The following is a 13,204-nucleotide window of genomic DNA, read 5'->3' on the forward strand; positions in this document are numbered from 1 at the left end:
CACTAGGTGCCGGATCTAACTGCTGTATGAAGTTGAAGTTACCGCTGTGCACATGACTTAATTACTTTGCATATGACACCTACAGTGGAATGTGGCACCACCTAACGCAGGGGTGCCCTACCTTTTGAAGAGCGAGGGCCACTTAAGCAACTTGGTACACAATGAGCGGAGCGGGCGGATTGCAGGTCCGTGTCTGCTCTGTATATGCAGAGCGGACACGGACACTGCCAACTATACTTTTTTTTTAGCGTCTCCCCGCAGGGATGTAGTCCCAAGGAAGGGGGTGAGCACGCTGACTAACCCCAAGCCAGAATGGCTCGAATGATGGGGGCAAGCTTACCGAGGAGACACAGGAAGTGAGAAATTCAGACAAAGAAAAAAAAAACATTTAAAAGGGGAATCGAAAGAAAAGGTAAGAGAACCAACAATACACCAGCTTAAAGGAACCTATTTAGAAAATAAAAAACAAACCTTTACAACCCCTTTAATAACAGTGAGAGATGATACCGCTCTAAAAACCGCTGATCCCTTGGCTTTGCTTCCGTCCCACTAAACCAAAAGGGTGCTGGCTATACACAGGTGCATTGGACATTGTTCACTAGCTACGAGTAAGTATCACATGATGTGAAACATGTCAGCCACCTTTTTCCTGTTGCTCACTTCATTTTGACTGCATCTCTTTGGTTGTTTTTTGGATTTTATTTGTACAATAAAGACATCGTTTTAAGGAGTGCGGCAGTCCAGGATCTTCTTCTACCCTTTATTAACAGTATTCTATTCTATTCCATCCCAGAGCAGGAGGTCGCGGGCCACATCAGAGGGCTCCAGGGGCCACATCAGAGGGCTCCACGGGCCACATCAGAGGGCTCCGCGGGCCACTGGTTGGGCACCCCTGACCTAACCTGTACTTTACAAACAGCTGCAATCATCAACACTGAAAATGTTGACCAATGTGTTAACTATCTCCTACTGAGCTGGCTTGAAGCATTTTCGGTTAATGGAATATAAAAACTCTGGTATCCAATCTATGTTAAGCACACCTGGTGGGACTCAGGAGAGACATTTATGCTTGACTGGTTAAAAAGAATACTGCAGTTCTTTTATTCTGCAATATTCTTCATATCCAAGATACCAGACAATAATGCCCTCTGCAGCTGCCTGCTCCTTTTAGTTCATAGGTAAGGCGGGGCACAATAGAAGATAATTGATCCTTCAATGAGCAACCACCTCAAAGAAATACGAAACGTTACACCTTGGAAGCTACTGAAAGCCCCCACAACAGAAGACTTTCTAGATTAAACACACATTCTTGTAGTTGAAAAAGACCAGACTTGTTTTACATCCGTGTAGCTCTGTGGCGTTCAAGTTTGAACAGCTGTTAAAACATACATGACAAACTATGTGCATGATGCTTGTCTATTCATGAGCAATGAGCCTACAGACCCACATGTGTACTGTATGGTGCCCCCACCTCTTTCGGCTCTTACTAAATCAAAGGAATTACATAAACATCATTAAACTGGAGCCGCTGATACAAAAGATCTTCAATAAGCAATATTGTATATGAAAATAAATACCCCAGCCCCGTTATTGCAATGTCTTCAGGATCAAGTTGAAAAACTTTCATTTTGACTTCCTAAAACATAATTAATTGGTACATTTAAAGACCAAGCTCAGTTCCAGTAGAGAAATGAACAGACAAATAGATAATGGCTACTAGAGGGATCCTTTGCATATTATTCATTTTGCCATTGCACAGAAAATTTGTTCAATTTGATTGTATCTAGTCACTCCTTATATTGAATCAATACGCTTCTATTAAAATGAAGTTCTTAAAAAGTTTGAAAAGACGTGAATGTCAGAAGACTGAAGTAAAAAAACATTGGAGGGAAGGCACATTGGCCCAGATTCACATAGGAGATACGACGGCGTATCTCCAGATAGGCAGTCGAATCTCTGAGTGTGAGGCGTCGTATCTTGGCACCTGATTCAAAGAATCAGATACACCCGAATTTGTATAAGATACGACCAGCGTAAGTCTCCTACGCCGTCGTATCTTAACTGCATATTTACGCTGGCAGCTATGGGCGTGTACGCTGATTTACGCCTAGAAATATGTAAATCAGCTACATACGCCTATTCACGAATGTACACCCGGCCGTCGCAGTACAGATACGCCGTTTACGTAAGGCTTTTTCCGGCGTAAAGCATACCTGCTCTATGAGGCATAGATGAGGCGTACCAATGTTAAGTATGGAAGTCGGGCCAGCGTCAAATTTTCCGTTGATTACGTCGTTTGCGTAAGTCGTTTGCGAATAGGGCTGGGCGTAATTTACGTTCACGTCAAAAGCATTGGCTTTTTGCGGGTTATTTGGAGCATGCGCACTGGGATACTTTCATGGACGGTGCATGCGCCGTTCGGAGAAAGCGTCATTTACGTGGGGTCACAATACATTTACATAATACACGCCCACATCTTCCACATTTGAATTAGGCGGGCTTACGCCGGCCTATTTATGCTACGCCGCTGCAACTTTGCTTTGAGAATACTGTACTTGCCTGTCAAAGTTGCGGAGGCGTAACATAAATAGGATATGTTACGCCCGCACAAAGATGCGCTCTCCTACGCGCGCCGAGTTTGAATACTGCGCCGACATATACAGAGCGCAGTACACTCGTGTATTGTCGGCAATGCTCGGCTACCCGCGCTGACGTCCTGTACGTCCAGGACGTGAGTGCGGAAGGAGCCGAGACTGCCCGACTATACCCGAGTTTACTGGAAAGCGGGTATCGGCGTATACCGCGCACCCACGATTTTGCCCTGATTTTCAGGGCAAAAAAGTGCGTGGTATACGCCGATAAATACGGTAATTATTGTTCATTTAAACTAGTGGTCTCCAAAATGCGGCCCTTTGCTTGCTTTTATACAGCCCTTTGGGTACTATTCCATCCACTGACACCAACAATTGGGCATCATTTCTGTCACTGATTTGCCTCCCATTGACACCATCAAAATGGCATAATTCATCTCACTGACACCAACAATGGGGCATAATTCCTTTCATTGATACCAACGATGGGCCACAATTTCTCCCACTGACACCATCAAAAGGGCACACTTCCTCCTACTGACACCAACTGTGGGGCACAGATCCTTCCATTGACACCAACAATGGGGCACAATTCCTTTCATTGACACCAACGATTGGGCATAATTCCCTCCATTGATACCAATGATGGGCCACAATTTCTCCCACTGTCACCACCAATGGGGCAGAATTTCTTCCACCGACACAAACCATGTGGCAGAATGTCTTCCATTGACACCTATTCCTCGAACTGAAACCAACAATGGGGCACTAGTCCTCCCAAAGACATCAAAGGTAAGGCATTGTTTACTACCACTGGACGCCAGGACATTTTCTACTCTCACTGGCCCTAGTCCAGCCCCCCTAAAGTCTGGAAGACAGTAAACTGGACCTTTGTTTAGAAAGTTTGGAGACCCATGCTACTGACAGAGAACATTTAAAATGGAATACAAGAGCCATGTTAAATATATTAGGCTAAGGCGAATAAAAGAATTCTCATAATAATATAATATAATAACAATGTATTAATAGCTCTCTTACCTTGGTACACAATTGCAAATCCCTGGGCCTGATTAACTCGATCAGAGAAGAAATACAAGATGACAAAATCTGATGAGATGTTGAAACTGTTTATAGGATGGTTCCTGCCATCATAACGCACCAACACTTGCTTTGTGTAACCATCCAAAAGCTCCACCATATCTCTGGAGTCTTTTATGTCAAAGAAGGGGAAGTTAAATTGGATCGAAGAAGCTCCTGGCACTTGAATAGTCCAATAACAGGCTTTTCCTGATCCATACGAGTCTGGAAAATCCGGAGAGTAAATAACAGCAACATCCTTGGTAAAATTTCCACCACAGGCTCCAATCACAGCTAAGAAGAGAGAAGGTAACATTTTTGTTATTTTTACATATATGGTACCTAAACAGGAAAATACAATGGAAGAACAAGATGATCAAAGATGCACAAAGGTGTTAAACCACAGGTGACAACTGGAACCTAGCACTGTATAGCTTATAAACATACAGTATGTCTAAAGCTGAAGTTTGGGTATGATTTTTATTGCACAGTTACATTGGTCTGGCATGGACTAATGTAGGTATGTATATAGCATACCGGATTGATCCCTGTGTAACCTGAAAACCACTGTAGTAGTCAATGCTACTACAGTGATAGCTGTAGCAAGGTTCAGTGGCAGATGGCTGCAGTTCTGCATAGTAACCACTGCTGCCATTTAGAGAAAGCTTTATATTTTTCTCAATGAATACCAGGTATTCTCTGATTGTATAAGGTGGAGAGGTGGAGCAATGACTTCACAATCTCCACCTTCTCCTCCTTTTCACCCAGCAGTAGGCTCCAGTAATGCCTCGTACACACGGCCGGACTTTCCGAGGAAAAAAGCAAGACTGGCTTTGTGTAGCCTCCATCAGACTTTTTTTGTCGGAAGTCCGACAGACCTTAGATAGAGAACCTGTTCTCTTTCTTTCCGTCGGACTTAGGACAGACTCACGGCAGACTTTTGCACGGTCAAATGTTCGACCGTGTGTACGAGGCATAAAAGACAGCCCTGAACATCAGTCATCTCACACATGTAAAGGCCTGTGCACAGCTGAGAATAATAATGCAGTCTGTCTACCAGGTAAGATGATGACGACCTGGGAATGGAAGCTTAGTCCCCCCCAAAGCTCTACAAAGCCTCCAGGCTCCAGGACCCAGTCCCTCCATTTGCAACATAAGTCTACAAATTAACGTAAACAAGTAATGAAAGAAACACGACAGCTGCCATTACTGATGTTTTAATAGGTTACTAGCAGTTTGAAAGTGGGGCTTAAAGCTGAAGTTTAACATATTTTTTTAGCCCTACAGCTTTATTGACATCACTTGTAATGAAATATGTCCCTTGTTGTGCAGGCAGCTGGATCCTGCACGATGTGGGACATATTTTATAACATATGATGCCACTAAAGCTGTAGGGCTTAAAAATAATACTTAAGCTAAACTTCAGCTTTTACCTAGTTTTACTATTTAAAGAGCCACTAATGTAGAGCAAACCTGTGGGTAGGGACATCAATGTCATTGCTTGCAAGCTTGCTATGGATCGGTGACCCGCTGAGTAATGAAGACAAGGCAGCTAGGGAACTAGCAACTTATAAAAAAGAAAGTTTGCAATGGAAGTTGTAATAGTTCTGACAGGTTTACTTGAGACTACAAATGAGCAGTTTATACAATGCCCCGCTGTTGGAATGTGTTCATTCTTATAAATATTTTCTGAGAACAAGAAACAAACTCCATGTGAGGTCTGGTTGACCACAAACCAGGGATTTTAATACAAATCTTTAACTAACAAAGCTTCAATATTTCAAAGTTCAAATTTTTGAGGACATATCTTTCTCTTTCCTTTTTTCATTTGGAAAAGCATTACTTCTTAGTTCTATGCCAAGCAAATTTCCGAGATGGGAAAGAGTGACACACTTTATTGCAAACTATTAGTCAATTAACACTATACACCCTGTTATTTAGACCAGTGGTTCCTCAAGTACCTCAAGTACCCCCAACAGGCCATGTTTTCTAAAATAGCTGTCCAAAATACCAAGCCATTGACTCTGATTTAAAGCATCAGTGCAAGATAAAGGAAAACCTGAAAAGATGGTCTGTTGGGGGTACTTGAGAAAAAATAATGGAGCTGTAAAAATGAAATGTGATGTAATTATGTATTCTCTACCACCCTTTATATAAATAAAGAATATGAAAAAAAAATGAGTCTTCAATTAATGAATGGGCAAAACCCATGTGTTAGAACCAACGTATTTCATTATTTATCTATCTAACTATATGAAGGATAATGGAGCAGTTCCCTAAGTTTTTCTTCCTTTTTTTTGGGGGGGGGGGGGGGGGGGGGATTAGCGAGAAGTAGGGTCTTAACCTGAACATGAAGCATGAGCATGATGTCTTTACTATTGTAAATGATTCTGGAAGGGACATTTCTCCCTAAACCCAACATTGAACAGTGGATGTAATTCTTCATACATTTCCACAATAATCCAAAGGGTGGTACAGGACACCAAAATGCTGGTGTCAACAGCTCCCATATTGGACTTTGCACAGAGTGCCAGGAAAGTCATCTAATGGCAGAGATCTATGAATGAGGATGAAAGAGGGAGTATCTGCTATGGACTACAAGGTAACAACTGAAAGCAATCAGTGATTTGCTAATGTTGGCACATAAACACTGTAACTGTGGTAAAATGAGAATGTTCACTCAATTAAACTTAATCTGAGTTATTTTTAACGTAGCTACAAGCACACACTGCTCATTTAAGATCAGTAGGAAGGCAGTAAGACAGCACACACTGCTGTCAGAATACCCAAACACTGATTGTATCTAATCAGAAGCAGTCACTGTCCAGCTGACAATTTTCCACTTGGCTCTTTCAACAAAATTCAATTAAATTACTGTCTTTTGCTGAGTTGTTTGGTGTTGACAGGGCCACCCACAGTTAAAATGTTGGCTGATTCAGCAGGTAATGGCTGAAATTCAAGACATCTATGGAAGCCTAAAGGGTATAGTCTTTGCTAGGTTGTGTCTAAAGCTGACCATCCACTAGTAGATTTTTGAATGAATATTTGTATGAACATTCATACACAAATTCTCATTAGTGCATTCAATTACTTAGTGTTTGTCCAAATTGTCCAATGCTGTGACTAATTTAATGCAGATAAGGCACTCAAATGTGTAATTAATATGTATTTGGTTTTAAAGGGATGAGGTAGTAACCCTATTTGAAAGTACTTTAAAAAAAAATGCTTTTAACATTGCCTTTTTCCCCAAATGAAAACCACATTCACTGTTAGAAATGTTCTTAAGAAAACATTTTTATCTTGCACCTTTTTTTGTTATTGCGGTCTAAAACAAAGGCTGATTCGACCCTGCTAACATTTACAAAATTGAACTAATGTTTTTAACCACTTTCGGACCGCCGCATGTACATTTACGTCGGCAGAACGGCACGGACAGGCACATTGGCGTACCTGTACGTCCCTGCCTAGACGTGGGTCGGGGGTCCGATGGGGACCCCCCCTCCCCAGGTACATGTGGCGGTTCCCGTGGCTTCAGGAGCGATCCGGGACGAGGGGGCGGCTGTTCATTTTTGTCCGCCCCCTCCGGATCGCTCACAGCCAATGCGAGCACTCCCCCGTGTGTCACTTCCTCCTCCTGTGTAAACACAGGAAGGGGGAAGTGATATATTCTCTCCTCTCGGCGGTCAGAGGACAGAATACATCACACAGTAAGTCTGCACAACACTACACTGACACACACTACACATAGGCACATAAAAATCGCAGAGGCGATCAAATACCACAAAAAGAAAGCTCTATTTGTGGGAAGAAAAGGACGCAAATTTTGTTTGGGAGCCACGTCGCATGACTGCGCAATTGTCTTTTAAAGCAACGCAGTGGCGAATTGTAAAAACCCCTTGGGTCATTTAGCAGCATATTGGTCCGGTCCTTAAGTGGTTAAGATGAAAATTTCCAAATTAAATGCTACTAGTGTATGGGCAATCTTTAGTTGCTCTTTTGTTAGAAATGGATAATTTTACATGAATGACAGTGGCCTGCAGTAGCTTTTCTAACATCCCCAAGACGGCACACTTTAGGGCCAACACAATACTAACAAAAGGTACTGGATAGGCTAAAAAAGTGGAACCATGAGCAGGTATACTGTACGACCCATATACACTCCAATAATAAATTTTTTGTTTTGAGTGTACCTTTAAGGCCCTGGTAGGGCACGAATCCCTACCAAAATATAATTTCACTTGTCTTAACTATCACTATAGGTATAATATTCCTCAAAATTCTATCTACTATCCTCAAATGAAAGGCGAGCAGAAGAAAAGATCACTATATTAGGCAATTCACTTTAAATGATCATAAATTGAATCTAACATTTATTTTTCTATATTATACACTCCAATGTGACAAAACTAACAAATGACAAAAATACGAGTGACGGCGCATCTTCTCTCTAAATACAAGCTGCATTTTACTGCAATAACATTTTCAGTCTCCAAATAAAAGTTATACTTAACAACTTTCCATCCCAGATCTCAAAATATCAAGATATAGTATTCATAAATTCATGACATTTATCAAATTTAAGACTTAAATAACATTTGTTCAGCTTACAGATAGTATAAACCTCACCATGTATACAAGTGGAAGGCTGCAGATTTATATTACATGCACATAGATCACATATCCTAGAACATTTGAAGGCAAGTGCCTGTACTAAGTGGATGTTTACTGTACAAGTACCAGTGGCGGAAGCTTAGATCTGGACAAGTGTCTGGGCATCCTGTGTCCTTTTTGCCTAGCAAATGTTTGTGCAAATTGCTCATCTAAACATTTGTGATGTTGAAAGGTTGAGGAGAACCTTGATGTGACATTTGCATAACTGAAATGGTTGACTTTATGTTTTTAATATTGCAGTATAAATATAAAGTAACATGCTGTGGGTCTGCCAAGAATTGTGGGAGCGATTACAAAAATCTCATTGTGTGCAGACAAACTTCCTAAAAATGCCAAGAATGCAAAACTTGGAGAGACCGACACTTGCAAATATATCCATCTTTACAGATTAGAAACTAAAACTACAGTTTTGAACAGTTTTTAAAGTTGATTGAGGCCTGGCATGATATAAAGTTCAGTTAACTAAACATTTGTGCCCATGTGTATTTCAAACCTTTGATTAAATACAAAAGACGTAAGGACCTCACAAAGGATCATTGTAAATCAATGAGTGTAAAAACATTACGCACACATTTGAAGGTCTATTTAAAATAAATTAGCTGTGCAGCAGCCGTTGTGAATATTCCGTCTGTTTGTTCGTTCAATCTAGTGGCCACAATGGGGTATTTTCCTGAAAATTCTGCATTATGTTGACTAGATGGTGCGGACGGTGATAGGAAATACATGTATAAGCCCTGGTTCACACTGGGTACGATTTGGAACGATTTGAGATGCGATTTGACATGTCAAATCGCATCTCAAATCGGCGGCAATTGTCGGCAATGGCACTGTCCTAATCAGTGCGACGCCGCATCTGCGATTTCAAAAAGTAGTTCCTGTACTACTTTTTGCGATTTTGGGCCGCGATTTACATTAAATTGCGGCCCAAAATCGCGGCCGCAAAATCGCGGTAAAATCGCGCATTTTACCGCGATTTTGAATTCGCAGCAGTGTGAACCTAGGCTTAGACACATTACAAGGATTATTTGTGACAGATGTGTGAAGGCACAGTGTATTTTTTTTATAACCAGACCCCTTGTACTTAGCCAATAATGCAGCTGGGAGGCATCAATAAGGTGTTAGGTACAGTAGCCAAAAATATAGTTTAATGTGGTAAGATTAATGAAAGTGATTTTCTCTTGGTTGCAATAAATGCACATGGTTCAAAATAATTTCTCATTGTAATAGCTTACTGAGTAACCTAGATTGTGTCCACAATCAATCTGTGGAGGTGACTACCCTTGATTGAACTGTATTCTTTAAAACCCCTATAGTTCCTTAACAAATTTCATAAAACCCTGTATTACATGCTTTTTGTCTATTGCTGTTAAAGGAGAAGCATGGGAAATAAAGAAAACATACATACTCACCTATATGACTGCATCACCATTGCCCCCGCCCCCCCCGCCCAGCATACTCCAAGACCAAGAACTGAGAGATCATAGGTCATAAGATTGCTCAGATTTTGGTGTTCACTGAGCTGAGAACAGTGACTGTCACTCAATGCTCTCTGCTCTGGAGTGCCGGACTGTGGAGAGATTGGGAACAGCTGGCTTTGGCTCCAAGCAGTACACTGAGAGGCTGCAACGGCTATCGGTCAGACATATAGGTAGGTGAATCTCGACCTTAAAGTTGGGATCCTTCCAGTGCCTGGACAAGCTCTGTGACATCAGTCAACAAGGGACTTTAGCCCCGCTGTTGGCTGAATCAGGGTCACAGGAGTGCAGAAACAAGTGCACTCCTGTGACCCAGAAGAGAAGTATGGCCAAAAAAGGCTTGGCCATTCTTCTCTTTTTAACCTGGGAAAGTTACATATTTAGTAAGGTTGAAAAAAGACAAAAAGTCATCTAGTTCAACCAATAGACCACCCAAGTATAACTGTCTATAAGGATTATATGATAAAAGCCTTGGGGGCAAACTGTGTTTATAAATGAATGCAACCTTCACCAAACATTCACTGCAAGTGAATCACTCACTGTGATTTAAAACACATGAACCCGAAAGATACGCCTACAGTGAATAGTTGGTGAATGTCATGTTCACTGATTTATAATAAAAGCCCCTAAATTCCAGGAATAATTTTAACCCATGATAGTATCATAGTCTTAAATATCATATACTAAACATGCGCTCATGAAGAGTTAAGCCCTGTACACACGGGCAGAGTGTCGGGAGATCTGTTGGATGTGCATGCTGGATAAAACCAGCAGCCGACCGACTCTCAATCAGCGCTCTGAGTCAATGGCAGAGAGCGCTAATTGGAGTGTTCTGGCGGGGGGGGGGGGCATCCCCCTATCAGAACACAACAGCTACAGTTGCTCTAAACGGAGCTGTCAGTTTTGTTTCGTGCAACCCCACGAAAAAACGGTATTGTGTACCAGGTTTTATACTGTATGTTTCAGCTATAAGCTTCTTTGAACAGTATTCTCCACACAGCAGAACAGATATTGGGGCAGATCCTCAAAGAAATTACGCCGACGTATCTGTTGATACGCCGCGTAATTTCAAATTTTGCGCGTCGTATCTTTGTTTTGGTATCCACCAAACAAGATACGACGGCATTTGTGTTAGATCCGACAGGCGTACTAAGGCGTACGCCTGTCGGATCTAACACAGATGCCGTTGTATCTTGTTTGGTGGATACCGAAACAAAGATACGATGCGCAAAATTTGAACTCACGCAGCGTATCAATAGATAGGCCGACGTAATTTCTTTCAGGATCAGAGATGCAATTTTCCGGTGGCCGATGGGTGGCGTTCACGTCGTAATCCGCGTTGAGTATGCAAATTAGCTTTTTCCGACGATCCACGAACGTACGAGCGGCCATCGCATTCTTTTACGTCGTTTCCGTTCGGCTTTTTCCGGCATATAGTTAAAGCTGCTATCTGGTGGCGTACTCAATGTTAAGTATGGCCGTCGTTCCCGCGTATAATTTTGAAAATTTTACGTCGTTTGCGTAAGTCGTCCATGAATGGGGCTGGACGCTATTTACGTTCACAACGAAAACAATGACGTCCTTGCGACGTCATTTGGAGCAATGCACCCTGGGAGTTTTGATGGACGGGGCATGCGCAGTTCGTTCGGCGCGGGGACGCGCTTCATTTAAATGAAACACGCCCCCTACTCGCCGCATTTGAATTCCGCGCCCTTACGCCGCGAGAGATACACTACGCCACCGTAACTTACGGTGCGAATTCTTTCAGGATTCAAAGATTTGCAAAGTAAGTTACAGCGGCGTAGCGTATCTCACATACGCTGCGCCCACGCAAATGTATGTGGATCTGCCCCATTGTATCTAAAACTGCACATGGCAGGCTTGTAACGTAGAATAGACTTATGTAGTGCATAATCACACATTTTGTATAACTTTATCTATCACATGCTGCATATATGAACTAGTGTGGCTGACAAAAACATTTTGCATTGTATAAAGGGAGCAATTGAATTTTATTTGTCAAATCCAATCAATATACAACAGTTGATATGTGCCAGGTCAGGTGATAATTATGTTTGGCAAAATGACCAAAATCACTGATGAGGAAACACAGCTGAAATCTAGTTTACGCCACTCCGCCCACCTCTACTCTACACAGACAACAATCTTCTGTTCTGGTTCCATGCCCCAGTCTTCAAGGCTCCGAACCAAGGTCTAAATTCAGAGCCACATACTTGACTTCCCGCAAATCCAAGTCATGTATGACCACAACTGTGTCCTTCTTCTCAAATGTTCTTTCTCAGTCTGACCTCTAAGTACACAATGGTCTGCCCACTCACTGCTAACAAGAATGAACCACATTGTTTCCACAGGCAGTCCTTTCACAGGCCGCAAGCTAGAACCAGTAAGGTTTACTAGAAATCAGGCTTTATCTGTACCATAATCAAATGTGGCTGCTGAACACTGACTAACCAAAGACTGCATGACTAAACAAATGCTGACCTCTTTCTATTATCCTTGTGAAAATGTATTTAAAAAAAAAATTCAAAGGGTAGAATGATATATGAAATATGGTCATCTTTTTATGGCATGGTTCCCAAAATTATTTTCACATAACATAGCTACAATTTATATTGCGCAGGCTTCATCTATTTTATACATCAACAATTACATGGCTTTCTGTGACACTGATTTTATATCAGATTTTTGCACATACAGGTCAGAGCACAAAACTTGAATTAATAGTAGATGTTGGCCTTAAAGCCCAACTCCACCCTTGCAGTGGGGTCCCCTTCACCACGCTACAAGGATTAAAGCAAAATTCTACCCAAAAATGTAACTTCCGCTTTTCGGAATCCTCCCCTCTCTGGTGTCACATTTGGCACATTTTAGGAGGGAGGAGGAGGGGGGAGCAGATACCTGTCTAATTCAGGTATTTGCTCCCACTTCTGGGCATAGATCGCCACAGGCTCCGCAGCGATCTATGACATGTCTGGCCCCTCCTCTGTCCCCCCCACTGTCTTCTGGGAGACACACAGGTCCCAGAAGACAGCAGGGACCAGAGAGGACGCTCATGAGCAGTAGGGAACCAGGCTGTGACGTCACAAGGCTTAATTTCCTGATTCCCTGACCGAAGATGGCGGCGCCTCCACCTGAGAGCAGAGGGACAGATCGGCTTCGGGTGAGGACATCGCAGGCGCCCTGGACAGGTAAGTGTCCATATCTTAAAAGTCAGCAGCTGCAGTATTTGTAGCTGCTGACTTAAAAAAAAAATCGCCGGAACTCCGCTTTAAAGGAGGAGGGGATTATAGTGTAAATACTTACCTTGTTCCTTGGTCCAGCAGACTCCCTCTATCATTGTGATTGATCCCCCATAGCTGCTCTGTAATT

The 13,204-nt window shown here is 42.2% G+C and overlaps 1 protein-coding gene across 1 annotated transcript in view; it reads right to left on the reverse strand.

Moving 5' to 3' along the window:
* KREMEN1 (kringle containing transmembrane protein 1) overlaps positions 1-13,204 on the reverse strand; it is a 197,545-nt gene that overhangs the window by 12,232 nt on the left and 172,109 nt on the right. Inside the window, exon 6 of the mRNA XM_040345493.1 lies at positions 3,630-3,962. Coding sequence (XP_040201427.1) covers positions 3,630-3,962 — 333 coding nt within the window. The remainder of the gene's footprint in view (positions 1-3,629; positions 3,963-13,204) is intronic.

This window comes from Rana temporaria, chromosome 1, assembly GCF_905171775.1.
Source record: "Rana temporaria chromosome 1, aRanTem1.1, whole genome shotgun sequence".
NCBI classification, from domain to species: Eukaryota; Metazoa; Chordata; class Amphibia; order Anura; family Ranidae; genus Rana; species Rana temporaria.